At 37.5% G+C, this 18,443-nt stretch overlaps 1 protein-coding gene across 8 annotated transcripts in view; it reads right to left on the bottom strand.

Annotated features, from left to right (window-relative positions):
* WDR35 (WD repeat domain 35) overlaps positions 1–18,443 on the bottom strand; it is a 54,741-nt gene that overhangs the window by 24,298 nt on the left and 12,000 nt on the right. For 4 of the 8 annotated variants that reach the window (XM_023619470.2, XM_023619471.2, XM_070236606.1 and 1 more), the window contains exons 9-14: positions 16,772–16,897; positions 14,081–14,266; positions 10,005–10,037; positions 9,582–9,642; positions 3,634–3,778; positions 626–695 (exon numbers count right to left, since the gene is read on the bottom strand). In XM_023619470.2, coding sequence (XP_023475238.2) covers positions 626–695; positions 3,634–3,778; positions 9,582–9,642; positions 10,005–10,037; positions 14,081–14,266; positions 16,772–16,897 — 621 coding nt within the window. The remainder of the gene's footprint in view (positions 1–625; positions 696–3,633; positions 3,779–9,581; positions 9,643–10,004; positions 10,038–14,080; positions 14,267–16,771; positions 16,898–18,443) is intronic. The other 4 variants (XM_001503372.7, XM_070236607.1, XM_070236609.1 and 1 more) reach the window with 1 other exon arrangement.

The following is an 18,443-nucleotide window of genomic DNA, read 5'->3' as shown; positions in this document are numbered from 1 at the left end:
ATCTCAAGAGCATTATGCTTAGTGAAAAAAAGCCCATCGCAAAAGGTTACATACTATATAATTCCATTCATAAAACATTCTCAAAGTGACAAAACTATAGAAATGGAAACAAACTAGTGGTTGCCAGCAGACAGGGATGAGGTTGGAGAGTGGGTGCAAAAATGAAGAAGTAGCAAGAGGCAAGTTCCTTTATGGTGACAAAATTACATAAAACTACACACACCCACTCATGCACACACACGTGTAAAAACTAGTGAAAACTGAATGAGGAATAAGGTCAAAGTCTAGTTAACAGTATCATACCAATGTCAATTTCCTGATTTTGATATTATACTACAGTTACATAAGATGTCACCATTGAGGGAAGTTGAGTAGAGATTCTATGTGCTATTTTTGCAACTTCCTTTGAGCCTATAATTATTTCAAAATAAAATGTTTTTAAAAATCAAAAGAAAAAAACCCAGCAGATCTAGAAGAAGATTTTCAGAATAGAAAAAAAAATTTTAATTAATAGAATAACATGTTATTCACTGGAAACAAATTCTTTTCTAGGTCACAAAATAAAATTACAGTATTTCCAAATCTATAGATATTAACATATGCTAGCAAAAATAAAGTCACCTACTTGAATGGCTTTACTATAATCAAGCACCCCATCCACTGATCCAGAAGGAGTATCATCAACATGAAAAATTCTGAAAAAAAAGATCAGAATTTCAAAGAAAGAATAAGTAAGGTTTACACTATTTCATAATCTCTAGAACAATTAAAGGATTGGATGAGACCAATGAATAACTAATTTACTTAATATAAATATCCTGATTATTTTAAAGAGTTCTTGACACGGTTCAGTCTTATAAAGGTAGAAACTACCAGGTGTTTACCAGTTATGCAAGTAATATGCTCCTGAAGGCTGTGCCAAAAATATATTTGAACACTCAATCATATATTTCCAATGAATTTCATTAAGTCCCAAGAGATATTTTACCTTACTCTCCAAAGTCATCAGTCAGGAATAACTTCCTCTTTTTTCTTTTTTAAAGATTGGTACCTTAGCTAACATCTGTTGCCAATCTTCTTTTTCTTCTTCTTCTTTTTTTTCTCCCCAAAGCCCCCCAGTGCATATTCTAGTTGTAGGTCCTTCTGGTTGTGCTATGTGGGACGCCACCTCAGCACAGCTTGATAGGTGGTCCTAGGTCCGCGCCCAGGATCCAAACCAGCAAAACCCCAGGCGACTGAAGCGTAGTGCGCAAACTTAACCACTCAGCCACAGGGCCGGCCCCGGGAGTAACTTCTAATACAGTAAGGTTCTTTGCTGTTTCTCCATAATTTCCCTTTTATCAATGTAAAACATAAAGGTAAAACCTAAATGTATTTGGGAAGCTCTAATTAATAGAATTTTTCTTCTGAAGTAAAGGATCCCTCCCTACGAGTACTGTGCTATGATGATGTACCACTTTTGGACTTCTGCCGTCTCTGATACCCTTACCATGATGCTTATTCACATCACAGTATCACTGCTAGTTTACTCTTTTCTCCCACTAGGTCATGAGTTTCCTGGAGGCAAAGACTGTATCTCCAGTGCCTAGCACAGTGCCACACATTGACAGGCATCTATAATGTTTGCTGAAAAAAATATAAAATGAACGGAGGCAAATAGGGAAGATACACCACAGATCAGCAATGAGGCCCTTGGCTAGATACTGAACTTCTCTGAGCCACAATTTGTCTATCTGTGAAATAAGAACAACAATACCCTTTCGCAGGGTTTTTGAGAAGCATAAACAAAATGATGTTTGTAAAACACGTAAGCACAGACACTGATAGATAAAAGTTGAAGAAATTGTAGCTGCAATATGGTCACAGAAAAATCACGCCATTTTCTATCCTTATAATACCATGAAATTTTGTCATTAAGTTGAAATGATAAATGTGCTTTCATCAATGTAATAAGGAGATTGAACATTAAATAAATTCACTAGGAATGTACTAAATGAAGAAAGGTGTACCAATTTAGAGGTACGGCATTTCTGTATTTTAATACATTTCTATTAAGTGTATCCAATTACTAGTTCTACTTAGTTACCACAAAATACAAGTCAAAGGTTAGAATAGGAGGCCTCTCAAGTGATTATCTGACCCACCTCCTTCTCTTAAAACAAGTAGGATACTACAAGAAAGGCGAGTAAAGTGCTTCAGAGTCAGATGAACCTGGCCTTATGTCCCATCTCTACTTATCAGCAGCTGACCTCTGACAAATAATTTAAGCTTGTGTGCCTCAGTTTCCTCTCTGTGAAACATAAGAAGCATTCAATCAATGTTGGCTGTGACCACCATTATCCACCATATTTTACAGATGAGGAAACCCAAGTCCAGAGAGACCCTGCCTTAAGTCATTAAAACTAGTAAGTATATCCCGGGTAGAAATATAAGGAAATGCTGACTTCTTTATTTAAACAAAAGCCAGAATGTCTTTAGCTGGCTCATGGAGGACACTCACTCTATGGAAAGGCTAGACTTTCCTGTCCCAACTTTGCCCTAAGAGCCACCTTCCCCCTGCAGACCGCAGGCCTCTTGCTTATTGGCACTACCAGTGCCACATGCTGTTCTCACAGAGGCCAAAGACTCTTTCCATTTCGTCCTACAGAGCTATTGAGAGGACAAGATGGAGTACTTTTCAATGGTTTTATTTTTTCTGCTTGCACAGGAATTCACATATCCAAAATACTTTTACTGGAGACATATCTCTTATCTTAGTAGATGAGTGAGTCTGAAAGGGAAGGGTGGATTGCACTAGGATCTCAAGCATGCACGAGGGAAGATGATTTGAAAAGGAACCTGGGATTTCTGACACGATTCCCGCTGCCCACCTCCACCAACACAGGCCTATGCCCTCATTAAGAATCATTAGATTAAAACACTGAGCAAAATCCTTAAAGGCTCAGGATAACAACAAAAGGACAACAAACATAGACATCACTAGCAGAGACAATATAACTTAGACAACACAGTAAATGCAAATGTACACTGAGACTTACTGTAGGGAATCCCTCCATCCTGGCAACTCAGCTCTCTAGATGGTAGAACCCTCTTTACCCCCACTCACTGGAAAGAATTCCAACCCCAGACTCCCTGGAATCTACGACAAGAGAAAGAAGCCAAGTGGCCAGTTCACCCCACCTAAAGCCCTCCTCCATACCTGTGTCTAAGGACCTGCTTCTCCTATGGCGATCGATACTAGAATCATCCCACCCTCCTGAAAAGACCTCCACCACTAACCCAGGGGAAGGAAGCTTTGGATAGACATTCAGAACTCAGGTGAATAATCATATATCAGTACAGCATAATAACCCTAATATGGTGGGGGTGGATGAGTAAGAATAGCCATTTCCTCATAAAAACAGAGCTCTCCAGTCTTTATCTCTAAGGACTTTATTTTATTGCACCACGCTACCTCATTTTTGTTTTGATAAATTTAAACAGATAAATTTGAAAGGTACTCAAATAAATGGGAAAATATTTCTAGTAATCAAAACAATTGGTGGTTCCCAAGCATTGCAACTTATAATTAACCATGTCTGATTTAAATGTGATATGGTTGTGCTACTAAAAAATATGCATCAAAAGATATACCTTTCTCTCCCTTCTTTTCGAGACCGTGTGATCTGATTAATTTCCAGTGCTGTGAGCTTCTTTGCCACACGATATTGCCAGGTATAAAACGCTTCTTTTGAAGCTGCTATCACATGGGTTTTGGTCATCGCAACAAATAATGGTACTATTAAAAAGAATATTAAAACAATTAGGTTGCAGTTACACAGAATCACAGAATGTTTGTGCTGCAAAGGACTTCAATGATCACTGAGTCCAACCCCTCATTTTACAGAAAATACACACTACACAGAGTCTCTGAAATCAGAAAAGAATCAAAAACTTGTAGGATCATACAAAAATATTAAATCAAAATGGATCAAAAACCTAAATGTAAAAGCTAAAACTATAGAACTCTTAGAAGATAGGAGTAAATCTTTGCGACGTTGAGTTAGGCAATAATTTCTTAGATATGACACCAAAAGCATAAGCAACAAAAGAAAAAGTAGATAAGTTGGACTTCACCAAAATCAAAAACATTTGTGCTTCAAAGGACATCATCAAAAAAAATGAAAAAGGGGACAGCCCCGTGGCTGGTTAAGTTCTCGAGCTCCACTTCGGCAGCCTAAGGTTTCACCGGTTTGGATCCTGGGCATGGACATGGCACCACTCATCAAGCCATGCTGAGGCGGCATCCCACATGCCACAACTGGAAGGACTCACAATTAAAAATATGCAACTATGCACCGGGGGACTTTGGGGAGAAAAAGGAAAAAAAATAAAATCTTTAAAAAAAAATGAAAAGACAATCCAAGAATGGGAGAAAATATTTGTAAATCATACAGGTGATAAGGAATTCTAACTAGAATATGTAAAGAACTCTTATAACTCAATAATAAAAAGACAAATAACCCAAATAGTAAATGGGCAAAGGATCTAAATAGACATTTCTCCGGTGAAGATATACAAATGGCCAAGAAGCAAATGAAAAGATGTTCAACATCATTAGCCATCAGGGGAATGCAAATCAAAACCACAATGAGATACCACTTCACACCCACTAGGATGGCCAGACTCAAGAAGTCAGACACGCGAGTACTGGAAAGGACGTGGAGAAACGGTAGGAATGTAAAGTGGTGCATCCACTTGGAAAAACAGCTTGTCAGTTACTCAAAATGCTAAATATGGAGTTGCCATATGCCACAGCAATTCCACTCCTAGGTACATACTCAAGAGAAAATAACACATGTTCACTGAAAAACTCAAACCAAATGTTGATAACAGCATTATGCACAATAGCCAAAAAGCAGAAACAGCACAAACATCCTTTAACTAATGAATGGATAAATAAAATTCCATCCCTTCCTCCTATTACTGCTCAGTTCAGGCCTTTATCCTTTCCTCTGATACCATATGGCTTATAATTCCTCATTAATGTAGAAAAGAAAATTCTCCAAAGTTCCTTCCTAATTTAGGAGTATATTCTCCTAAACATATAACTTTTTTTCATCTGTTCCATTTTTTAGGGAACACTTAATTAAGCTCCTACTGTGTACTCTTTTACGAAGTAGTCTCATCAAATCCATCTTACAGACAAAGAAATGGAGGATTAAAGAAGTAAAATAACTTGCCAAGGTCACAGAACACAAAATAAACAACAAAAATAAACACTTCCACACGAGGCACATAAAAACAAAGGAACTCCTTCATAAAAGATCATTTTGGTACTTGTTTTCTAAATTCATGAACAATTAAAACGGTGCAAAAGTCATTGTTCTATTTATAAATATTGTGCAAAAGGATCATTAATATGGCCAGAATAAAGTACTGGTGTTAATAGCAGCTACCATTTATGGAGTTCTTGCCATAGTCCAAATAAAGGACATTTAAGGCAATAAGAGACAGAGACTGAACAAAGAATTAGAAACTAGACTGACGGTATGCTGTTAATTGAGTAGATTAACAACTCAGGGATTCAAATTCAAGAATTTTTATATTCTAAATAGCTCAGTATAGTAGTTGACTCATACTAAAAAACTTTTTTTCATTACAATTTTCAAGATTTTTCTATTCAAAATGTGTACTATGACCGAACTCTAGAGGGAGCTAGAAGGCTTTCCCGTGAGGAACGACTGGTTGAAAGCCAATCCTGGAGGGCGGCCAAGCCCGGGGAGCCCCGAGCCGAGGAATCAGCGCCAGGCCCAGGCTTCGATCAGCTTTCTCTGACTCTGTCTCTACTAAATCATAAGACACTTGCTAAATATTCAGCTAATTCTACCATGGATACTCCGATGCTGGTAACTACCATGGCCTTAGCGTGAATTAAAGTAAGTTCACAACTTTAACTGCTTTCTAATAAAATATCATTTTCCTTTTTACATAAAAGCATTTTTATAACCATTGTTTACCTACAATTATAAAATATACTCATGTTCCTTCCTTTTTGATAGATACTAAACAATCACAAGAGTTTATTGTCAGCCTGATTAATTCAAAATTAAAATGCTAATGGTTCACAGTAAGAGTCAGACTCCTTGGATGCTAATCACAGGCACTTGCTAACTCTGCGGCCTTAGATAAACTCCGTGCTTATTCTCTCGGAACCTCAGTTCACTTACTGCAAATTGAATATAATAATAATACCAAGCTCATGGAGCCGCTTTAAGGATAAAAAAATAATAAATATATAATAAATAAATAAATAATAAATATAAAGCACTTACAGTGCCTGGCATAGAATCAATGCTTAATAATAATACTTTTAAAAGCCAATATTTATTTAATTTTTTAAAAATATGTCAGGCATATATTTTAATAGTTATATTCATTATAATTATATAATTATATTATTGTATAATCCATATATTAACCCACAACCACCCTGTGAGGTAGGCACTATTATCCCCATTCAGCAGATACAGACACTGAAAGATGGAATGGTTAAAGAAGTTGCTGAAGCTGACGGCTAGAAAGTGGTAGAAGCTTGGAACACAAACCCAGTAATCTGGTTCCAGAATCTGTGCTCTTAACCACCAAGGCATACTGCCTCTCATTAAGGGTTAATAAGCGTTAGGTGTGGTTGCTGTTACTGCTTTTACTTTTCTTACCTACATAGGTTTTTACAATAAAAGCAGAAATAAATCCACTAGTCAATACAAAAAGCAAATACAAACAGGGGTAGATAATCCTATCTACATAAATTATGCTACATCTTTATTAAAAGATCCATCCCATCCAGGTGGATTAGTGCTTAGTTTCCTAGAACCAAGCCTCTAGGAAAAAGTTACAAGACCAAATTTTTAACAGATAGACTATTTTAGGGAAAAAACACAACCAGGACAAAAGCCCTCCACATCCTTCTCAACAATTCAATCAATATCTGGAAAGAAAAAATTCAAAATATCTAGAAAATTTTTTAAGAAAGTAATTATGCTTTCATTAATTGAACTTTGTAACGCCAATACATAGTAGTTACTAGCCAAGCAAGGATGTCAAATAATTTAAAACAATCTAGGAATTCACATATAAGTAAAGGCTGCTTGTAATATTTTAATGTTGAGGCCTGAAATACACATCTACATCTGGAATGTTCCCCCACTTTCCTACTTATTCATTTCTCAGCCCTTTAAAGAGCTGGTAAACTCAAATTGCTCTGAAATGTTTTCATCACCTCGCCTCTCTCTGGAGTGTATGGAAGACTCGGTGCACGTGTTGCAGGCCGGCACCAGAAAGCTGCACGCCCACCAGGACGGATGCAGCACGGCCACCCCGGCACTTTTCAGGCACTTTCCATGCCTTCACTCCTCTGTAAATGCTGTTTTATCTCCCTAAGATGTCACCTGAAGAAATACTTAGCCTTCAAAACTCAGTGCCAATGAAATCTTCTCTAAGCAGAAAAGATGCCCCTAACAATCCCCTGCACCAATATCTACTTATCCAGCACCCAGCACAAGCCGAGCACACAGCCAGGGAGCCACAGTCATTGTTCCACGGATGAACTATATTTTAACTATTTGTTTAAACATCCTACAAAAAATGTCATAATTAATTTCTTGGCACTCCCAGTATAGCACTTGAAAAAGTATATACTCACTGATGGTTTGCATAAGTAATGGATTAAGCATTTTCATACGTTCAATCAACATTCATTATGTGGCAAGGACAACGTTAGGCAGTGGGGATACAGAAATGAATAAGGCACCAATCTTTAAGCAGCTCAAAATCTTGTGGGGAAGATGGACAAGAAAATCAATAACCACGGTGCAGATAAGTGCTTTGGACAGGAGCATACCAAAGGTATTCCGAGGGCTCAAAGGAAGAGCACAAAAAGGGTACCGAACTCCTACACGTCCCATACGACAGAGTCCCACAGCTAAACTTCTCTAATAATGCATAAAGTTCTTTTTAAAAGTTTCCATAGAGATTGTCTGGAGGAAGAGTAGATGACAAAACAAAAACTACACTTTCCAGAACAATATCAGTTACGCGCTTTTTTTACTTTAGCCTCCAGTCCTCGTGAAAATTTGACATAGAAAAATAAAAAAGGAATTTTACAGGATATGTATGAAACAAAAATGTTGAGTCTTTGGCTGAGTTTACTGCAGACCAATGAAAGAACGGTTTGTTAAAATTTCAGTCAGCGAGACTGCAAAAATAAGTTTCAAGACTCAAAATACAAATAATCATGCCCTCAAGCATTTGCCATTTTACAAAGGCGAAGGATTTACCTCTGGCTTTACTAAAACATAGACTACCTGTGACCAAAATTACTCTGAGGTTAACCCTATCATCATTATGATGCTATGTTAAAACTTCTGATATTAAAAGAAAAAGCATATAATCTGAAGACTGACAGAATTACTCCCTTAAAGACTGCTGTTTCTAATAAATAGGTATTCATGTGACAAGCATCTGTAATAATTTTAAGCAAAGCCTTTTAAAAAGGAACACTAACATGTATGTACGTATGTAAATATAAAGTAACATATAAACATACCTATGTAACAATGAACATGAAGCTGAAAAGTTTCAATAAATAGAAGTGAGTTACCAAGACCCTGGAGCATAAAATCTTTGAGGCCAGTAAGTCTTTCTCACATTTGCTTGTATCACCCAAAGAGCTTAGCAAAATACAAATACCGAGAAGGCAGACACTAACATTTGATTGTTAAGGCTGAATGTGAAATCTGAGGCAAAAAAGACTAATTCTCAGATTCAGAAAATAATTCAATGGGTTTTCAATTTTTGAAATATAACAATTTTTCAAATACCATATTCAATAAACTACTCATATGGTTTATAAGAAAACCATTATTACTTTTGGGAGTTATGGTGAAATGGCAACAAAATATTTGATAATGAGTTTTAACAAAACAGAATAAGGTTTGGAATTTTGTAATGTTACTTTCATAGCTATTGGACAGAGGAAATGGTAAATCTAAAGTAACAAATGTCTTCTGAAAACAAAAAGTCAGGAATTTTTTAAAGTTGCCCCTATTAATAGACTGATTTCATTAGAAAAATCTGGAAAGGGCAAACTCACTTTTACAAGCAGCTAAAGTGTTTTTTATGGAAGAGAGGTATTTACAAGCAGTTTATTAATAATAAAAGTGGTTTAAGAGCAAAATTCTTTCTATAATCCTCAGTTTATTACACACTGATCATTACTTTGCATACCAATTCCTGTACAATTATATTTCCCATTTAAAGCGAATGATGGCAGTATGGCAGTTGTGAGACTATTGTGGATTTTAGATAGAGTAACCCTATAATTTATTGTATTAAACAGGATACTTCTGAAAAAATTGAGAGTTATTAATAATTTTATCATGACAATAGGCATAAACTGGTACTGAACCTGGCAAAACAAGAAGTAAGCTCATTGTTGTTTTAGAGAATACCTCTAATTAATAATACCATTGCTAGGTTTTTAAATTAGTTTTATAAATAAAACTTGATTAAAGAGGGAATAAATATTAACATTTCCTTACCAATATCAATGTATTTGGGATCCAAGGGTGTGCCAATAGAATTACAAAGAACTAGCACAAACTGTGAACAAATAAGACAAAAAGCATGAGAACTCCTGCTTATGTACAACAAGGGAAACAATGCTAACACATCATGCTTATCGCTTTTTCAAGTGTCACTAATTGGGAAAGAAGTGATAAAATTGTTCAGTGCAAAGAACAGTAGGCAAATATAATCTACAGCATTAAAAACAAAGAAATATGAATTCAAATTAAACCAAGGCTGATTTCTCAACATAATGGAACACTGTGGTTTTCAAGAGGCCACTTAAGAAACATAAGCACACTGGCTACTTGTCATTATTTATACTTCTAAAATTCCTGATGACCTCAAAACTCAGTTTTATCCTATAACCAGCTAAATAAGAGCTAACAATTTGTTACCGTTGCACCAAATGATTCCATCTCGTTCTCCTCCTTTGAAGCAATACATAAATGACACGAGAAATTCAGAAAAATTCAGTTAATTCAGAAAAAACATAATCCAACCTAGTGAAAATGACTTAAAATGCCCATTGGTTAACACACACACAAATAATTATCAATGATTAACATTAGGAAAAATAATCAAGCATAATGCACATTTAACATCACATTACCCTAAAGTGATAATTTTGTTTTTCTTACTGCCACCTTTTTTATATCTTGTACTAAAAATAACTATTTTACTTAGACATTTTACTGATTAGCATAATGATTTCAAATAAACCAATTCTCTACGCACTGCTTACATATAGACTTTTTCTCTTTTCAGCATCTCAAGTAAAACTTGCTTAATTTCATAAACTAAATGACAAAAATTATACTAAAATATCATAATTTACTCTTCTACTTAAAATAAGCTTATTTACTGCCACAGACCACCACAAATGACTTGTATTTTTAAAATCTACTTATCATTTACAGGCTCATAGTTTAAAGAATCAAACAGTTCCAGAAGACTTCTTACTAAGAACACAAGTCCCCTCTAACTTCCCATTTCCTGCCTCCTGGAGTAATTGCTTTCAGGTCCTTTAATTCATCCTTTTGATACTTACCTCTACCAAGCTAAGTAACATGTTTATAATGCTACTTCTTGTTTTGTTTTGTTTCAATTTGGGGCACTATCTTTCGACTTCCCACTAACAAAGGTAAGTATGTGGCTTTCTTTCATCCCCCTTTCCCCAACCCCCATCACACAGGAATATACCTCTGTCTCTCCATCCTTCCACTTGTAATTTTCTTAGATCAGAATTTAGGGTTTAATAACTTTATTATACTTCAATTAAAAGTTTTTTTAATTAAAAACAAAATCCAGGGCTGGCCCAGTGGCGTAGTGGTTAAGATCGCATGTTCTGCTTTAGCAGCCCAGGGTTTGCAAGTTTGGATCCCGGGCATGGACCTACACACCGCTCATCAAGCCATGCTGTGGCAGCATTCCATATACAAAATAGAGGGAGACTGGCACAGATGTTAGCTCAGGGCCAATTTTCCTCAGCAAGAAAAAATCCCATGAGTACATCATTTGGACTTTGTAAATGCTACTCACAGCTGAGTCAAGTATAACATGATTTATTCTCCTTTCAAGCTCACTTTGCTTTCCCTGTAGTTGGCAATTGTCTTTTTCTCTTTGCTTAGTTTTCTCTGTATTTATTACTAACTCAAGTCCCCAGTTACTCCCCAGTTATGTATGTTTCCCCTCAAATGTTAATCATATTAAGTATTCTATTAATTTCATCTTGAATTTCTTTTGGAACCACGTGACCTGCTCTCATCTGGTAACTCCCTAGGCATGTGCACAACCGCTGTTGGGTTATCCTGTTTCTTCCTCTTTCTTGGTTTCTTCCTCCTTTTGGTAGACCATATCCTGAAGTAACTTTCTAAGATAAGAAAGCTTGGAAGGTAAATTTTCGGTGACCTTGTACATCTAAAAATGTCTTTATTCTGTCTTCAGTTTAATTAGTAGATTGCTTAAGATATGGAATTCAAGATGGGAAATCATTTTCCTTCAAAATTCTGAAAGCAATTCTTCAAAGTGCTGCTGTTGACAAGCCAAATGCCATTACAGACCTGACCCTATGAATGTATTCCTCTGTGAAAGCTTGCAGGATCTTCTTTCAGCCCCAGTGTTTTGAAATTTCACAATGATGTGCCTTGATGTGGAAATATTTTTATTCACTGAGCTAGTCACTTTCAATCTAGAAACTCAAGGGAAATTTTCTTGAATTTTTTTTTCTTTCAGAATTGCTCTCCTCCATTTTGCCTGTTTATTCTTTTTAGAACTATTATTCAAAAGCTCAACCTCCAGGATTGCTCCTCTAATTTTCTTATCTTTTCATTCCTATTTTCCATTTCCTTGTCTTTTTACTACACTTTATAGTTTTCCTTCATTTTATCTTCCAACTCTTCAGCCAAATTTTTTTTCTTTTAACATTTTATTTTTCCTTTTTCTCCCCAAATCCCCCCAGTACATAGCTGTATATTTTAGTTGTGGGTCCTGCTAGTTGTGGCATGTGGGACGCTACCTCAACGTGGCCTGACGAGAGGTGCCAAGTCCGTGCCCAGGATCCAAAACCGGTGAAATCCTGGGCCGCCAAAGCAGAGCACACAAACTTAACCACTAGGCCACGGGGCTGACCCCTCTGCCAAATCTTTTATCGGTATCGTATTTGTAATTTCCAAAAACTTCCTTTTCTATAGTATCCTGTTCTTGTTTTATGGATGTAATATCTCTTAACTCTCTGAAGATCATTTGAAATGATGATTCTTCTGCAGTGTTCTTCTGCATAGTCTCTGCTTCCTCCCAGCTCTTTTCTCCTGGTGTTTATTTTCGGTGTCTGTTCAATTGTCTGAAAACCCTTGTCTACATGCGTATTGAGTGTGCCACTACAAAGCTGTCTGGAATCTCTGTGTTTGCGGGTGGGCCTCGCTGACTCTGGTTTTCACAGGAATGGGCCGGGGGGATGCTTCCTTGGGGACTCCCAACATGAGTGCTTTTAGAGGTCTCTTCTCTTGAACTGGTCAGATTCTCCAGAAAGGACTCTTCCAGTCTTCTACCTGAGAGCTATATGCTCAGCTGCCAGTGTTCTGGGAACCAAGTGGGAAAGATGACAGGGGGACACTGAGTTGTCAACTTTTCACTGAACTGCCTTGTTTTCCACAGATTTCCTCTACCCTTACATATGCTCGGTGCCCACCAGTGCAGAGACTCTTTTTGTCCTCTCTGGAGAGTGAACCCCAGTCTCCCCTAGTGGTAGAAGGGCAGTTGCCTAGAGGCTCAGTAGAAGGAAGAGGATCTAGGAACCTGCTTCTTTATATGCTTTTTTTTGGTGAGGAAGACTGGCCCTAAGCTAACATCTGCACCAATCTTCCTGTATTTGGTACATGGGACGTCACCACAGCATGGCTTGATGAGCAGTGTTGTAGGTCTGCACCCGGATTCCGAACCTGCAAACCCCGGGCCACCAAAGTGGAGCACGTGAACTTAACTACTATGCCACCAGGCCAGCCCCACTTTTTTTTTTTTTTTTTTTCTTTTAATGTTTTCTCCTTCCTGCATAATCTCTGGTACTTCCAAATTGCTTTCCTGTTTGTTTCTTTCTCTCCCAAGTACCATCAAGTCTCGTGTCTCTTTGGGATTCTGTGATATAAATTGGTTGCTTCTTTGCTTTCTCCACTGATGACTTAGGATTCAGCTTTCTGAGGTCTGCTATGGTAATTACCATAATCCACCTCCTCTCTAACTTTCAAAACTATGCTGCCATTTCCTCTCCCTCTCTGGTCCCTATGGGCTGATGACTTTTTGAAAAATACCTTTACTGTTGTTTTAGGGAGTTTCAGGAGAGAACAGAGCCAAATGTGGCTGTTCAAATGGCCGCCTTAAACCAAAACTCTATACTTCTCAATGAAATAAAATAATTTACAACACAGCCAAAGACAATGGTAGTCCTTTTTTGAAAAATTTATATGCTTCTGCAAATATTTAAATCATTAGCATACTTTTTTTAAAAAGGCATTATGTATATTATTTATTTTATGCTATAAGACTGATTTTTAAAGCAATGTAACTCCAAATAAAAGTATATTTCTCAATGTCAAAGCTACCCAGTGTTATAATGGTTATTGTTACATAATTTCTTGAGCATTTATACTAGACATCTGGATATTCATTTTTGCTTGGAATTTTAACTTGGAAAAGGAATCTGGTATTTTAAGTATATTTAGAAGACAAAAAGCTTTAGTACGGAACTGGTCAATATGAACTGCCAATCGATTAGCTGATGGGAGAAAAAATCCAGGGGACACAGAACCACTGGAGTCGCATAGTTTTCCAAAACAGAGGCCCAGACAGCTGTGGCCAAAAGACCCAATACTTTGCTGTACCTGCCAGTATGGGGGCGATGCTTGGAAGATAATAACAAAAGCCCAATTCTGCCAAGTAGCTAATCCATCTAAGTTTCAAGATAGCAACAAACACCTACCTGAGGGTGATTTTCATCGGCTTTCGTAGCCAAAATGCAGAAATCTCCACACGTAGTAATAGAAATGAGACTCTTCACATACTTAACATATTTCTCATTGTTTTTCGTATCCCAAAAGACAACACAGTACTCGGGACGATCGGGTCTGGTATAAGCATAAACTACAGTATTTGAGCAATAACCCCACTAGGAAGAAAGGAAGGGGGAAAGGGAGAGAACAGAAAGAGGGAAGAAGGGAGAGAAAAGGAAAGGGAAAAGGGACATTTACATTGGGAAAGAAAACTCACATTATTATATTTTTACTCCAGAAATATTTCAGATGTGTGGTTTATTGGTGCTGAGAAAATATATTCTTCAGAAATGGAAGACAGAAGGACCAAACACTCAGCTTAATACCTTTTCTCACTAAAATAACAAAAAATCTAAGAGTAATACAGACAGTTATAAAACAAAGAATGCACTGCAAAAATAAGTTTAGTTTGTTTAACTTTCCTTATTTCAGTTTGTAAGATTTAAGCTTCAGCAGTGAAAATTTCAGATTTTTCAATAGTCAATAATAGCTGCACGGGGGACACAGGAAGAGTGTCCCCTGTCAAAGTTGAGTTCTGGGTCCCCAAGCCAAAATTCAAAAGCAGATGCTTTGCCTTTTCTCCCCCACCCACATTTTTTATATTTGTTTTTATCAGAGTAACAGACCCACATAGTTTATGGTCAAATAATTCTACATGGCTTATTTAAATCAAAAACAAAATGCAGACCCCGCTGCCTAATTTCTTCCCTGGGGCAGCCACTGACAACTCTTTTAGCTGCACTGTTTTGACTGTTTTGGTATTTATCTCCATATCGCACGTGTATTGACTAGGAAGTTAAACACTTACAGCTTTCCCTCTCCCAACATATTTATAAGTAATTTTGAATAAACCAATATTGTGTCAATATTATTATAACTGTGTTTAGTATTCAAAGTAAGCCTTGTTTACTTTTTATCCCGTGATTACCTGTTTACTTTCTATCCAGTGATTACCTTTTAAAATAAACTTTTCCCTTTAAAATAACTTTAGATTTACATAAAAGCTGTAAAGAGTACAGAGTTCCCTATACTTCTTAGTCATTTTCCCCCACTGTTAATATCTTTCGTTACCACCATACATTTGTCACAATTAAGGAACCAACACTGCTACCTTACTACAAACTAAGCACCATCCTTTACTTGGATTTCATTAGTTCTTCCCTAACGTCATTTTTCCACCCCAGAATCCCACTTGGTTACGTTATATTTAGTCGTCATGTCTCCTTATGCTCTTTCGGGCTGTAACAGTTTCTCAGTCTTTCCTTGTTTTTGATGGCCTTGACAGTTTTGAAGAGTATTGCTCAGGTATTTCGTAGACTGTCCCTCAATTTGGGTTTATCTGCTGCTTTTCTCATGCTTAGATTGGGATTATTAGTTTTTAGGAAGACCACCAAAGAAGTGAAGTGCTCTTCTCTTTTTTTCCCCATTCCATATGCTACTCTTTAGAAACAAGTCACTAAATGCAGCCCACAACCCAGTTAGGGGAACAGGGGAACCACACTCCACCTCCTGGGGAGGGTGGTGTCTAAGTAAATTAGCCTAATTCTCTAAGGAAGATTGGTTTCTTCTCCTCATTTATTTAAGTAATTTCTATCAGTTTGTACTCATGGACAATTATTTTATAATGTGGGTTACAATCCAATGTAACATCATTTATTTTGTTGCTCAAACCGTTCCAGCTTTGGCCATTGGGAGCTCTTTCAAGTGGGCTCCCTTGTGTCTTTGACACGGCCCCATGCTTTTGTTTTCTGAGCACTTCCTTACTTTCTGGCACTGTAAGATGCTCCAGGCTTATCTCGTATTTTCCCCACCCTGGTCCTAGAACCCCTCATGTCTCCAAGGTGCTTTGCCCTTTACAAATTAGATATAGAAGTTTTTCATAACAAATATCCTTAGTAGTTTACCAATCTCATACTTCAGAGCTTGTTTTGGATCAAACATTAAGTCTAAGACAAAATATTATTAGTTATTGTGCTGCTTATTCTCATTTTCCCCTTCTGATCCATTCTCTGCCCTTCTCTAACCTGCTCTGTGCCCTGCAGGCTGACCTCTATGAACTCCATTACCTGGGCTACCTTGCCTTCTGGTTTCCAGTTAGGTTTGGCCAACTGGAAGGCACCAGCAGGTAGAGAGACGGACTGAAGTATTTATTCCCCCATCTGTCTCTGCCCGGCCAGCTGGCAGTGGCTGCGCTGCTGCAGGGTAGCCCCCCCTGCGCAGCCACAGCTCTCGTGGGGTCCAGGAACAGCATTTCCTTACCTTGCCCACTGCTGCTAGTCCCTGGGTGCTTGCTTTGTCATCCCTTGCTGGTCCACTTAATCCTGCCCATACCTCTGTAATAAACCCGTCATCAATCCTCTTCAATTATTCCTTTGAGTGGGCCATCTGTTTCCTGAGACCCTGACTGTTGGAGTAATTTTACTAATTTTATATAGTATCCTAGAAAAGTTTACTAGTCCTAAGGTCTTCACATTAAGAAAGCTTCCTTTCAGCTAGTTTCTAAAACAAAGCAGCCATGAATATATGCGAGGAACAGATAGTATACTGTGAGATATAACAAAATTATTCCACAAAAAATAGCTTCCTTTTTTTTCTTCTTCACACCTGCTCATATCACTCACCTTATAATCAGGTCGAATATTTGCAAAATAGATGAAAGAATCAACAGCTAGTGCAATTTTCAGTCCACCTCCTTCCCAAGATAGTGCAGACATATGCTTTCCAGGAACCTTCAAAGTACCTAGATGCTGAAAAAACAATTATATTGAACCTAAAGTATCACAATTAAATAAAATACAAATTCCCACCAACCACTTCACAGAGATCAAAAGTGGTATGAAAATTATTTTGTGAAAGGTTGCTACTCACTTCAAAATCATTTTCCTTGAATTTTTATAATGAAAAACATACACACGATAGGAGAAATTTACAAACTATAGCCAAAAAATTCAGTATAGAATTTCATTAAATCTAAGATGTCAGAGACGTAAATATGCATCTTTATTTTTACGTACTACTAAGAAAAAAAAAACATTGCTAATTAAAACAGGACCACTTTGATAAGGAAATGCATCCCAATTTTAGAGTTGTAAAAATTGCGCCTCTTGGAATAAATGAATGACTGCAGCAGTAACCTGAATCTTCAGGCCTTGCCTCTCCCTTTCTCGCCCCACAGCAACCAGCCACCGAGTCCGACTGCTTCCACTCCTGTCTATCCTCCACGATGGCTGCCTCCTTCCCTGACTCAACTATGGCAATAGCCTCCTAACTGCAAGCTTTACCTTCATCTCTTTCCTCATTCCCACTCTCTACCCTGCAAACTCAGCTCCATTCTACTGTCATGATTAGCTTTCTGGAACACAAATCCGATCATATATGCTACCCTACTTTAAAAAATGTTTAATAATTTTAAAAAATCAAGAGCTCCCCACCAATACATTCTTTAGCAGAGTAATCAATGCCTTTTCCCATCTGACCCAAAACTAAACTCTTTGGCTCAATACCCAACTATTTAGCCATAATTACTGTGTTCTCATTCACGAGGGAACTACCAGGCCCCCACACCTTTGGCCCACAGAACATCCTTTCTGCCTGCAATCCTCCTTTCCCTTCCCCTGGCCTCCCCTGGCCTATGTTTCTTGTTCTCCTGGAGTACTTCTATTCATCCTCCAAGATACAATTCAGAAAGTACTTCCTGCCATCTTCCCTCCCTCTATGGTTCCGGAGAATTTAGACAGTGAGCTACTTGAGAGCACTAAGTATATTATATTCACAGTTATTTCCCTATCCCTTAATAGATTGCTTGGTAAACAGGTATTAACTAAATAAACGTATCATGCATTCAAATTAATTTCTTTATATACAAACGTAGTACATTTTATGGCTAAATTCATGAGTGAATAAATGAACGCAAAGACTTTTTTAACGTGGCCATAAAAGGAAAGCATTTTTAATCTGTACTTATTTGACACAACACTATAATTCCAAGAATTTTAATAAGTTGTACTGGTATCCCTTGTTCTTAAGCAGCTATGCTCTAAAATCAAATTTAATGTATTAAACTCCATTGTTCCAAGGAAATCAACAGGGAAAAAACAAACCTGGGAGGGTCGTTCTATCTGTCTTGCTGCCTGTATGCAACCAGCGGGAACAAGCTGGAGCTCACAACAGCGCTCCTGGTACTGACAACCCACACTGTGGGGAGAACAAGGCCACCTCCCAACGCCGCAAACCAGCCAGGTGGTGGCAGCAACGAGGAGAGAAAACCGCCTTGTAGGAAGCACGCACTGAGCA

The sequence above is a fragment of the Equus caballus genome, chromosome 15, assembly GCF_041296265.1.
Source record: "Equus caballus isolate H_3958 breed thoroughbred chromosome 15, TB-T2T, whole genome shotgun sequence".
NCBI lineage: Eukaryota > Metazoa > Chordata > Mammalia > Perissodactyla > Equidae > Equus > Equus caballus.
The sequence above is the reverse complement of the archived record's forward strand: the minus strand, read 5'-3'. Positions and strand labels throughout refer to the sequence as shown.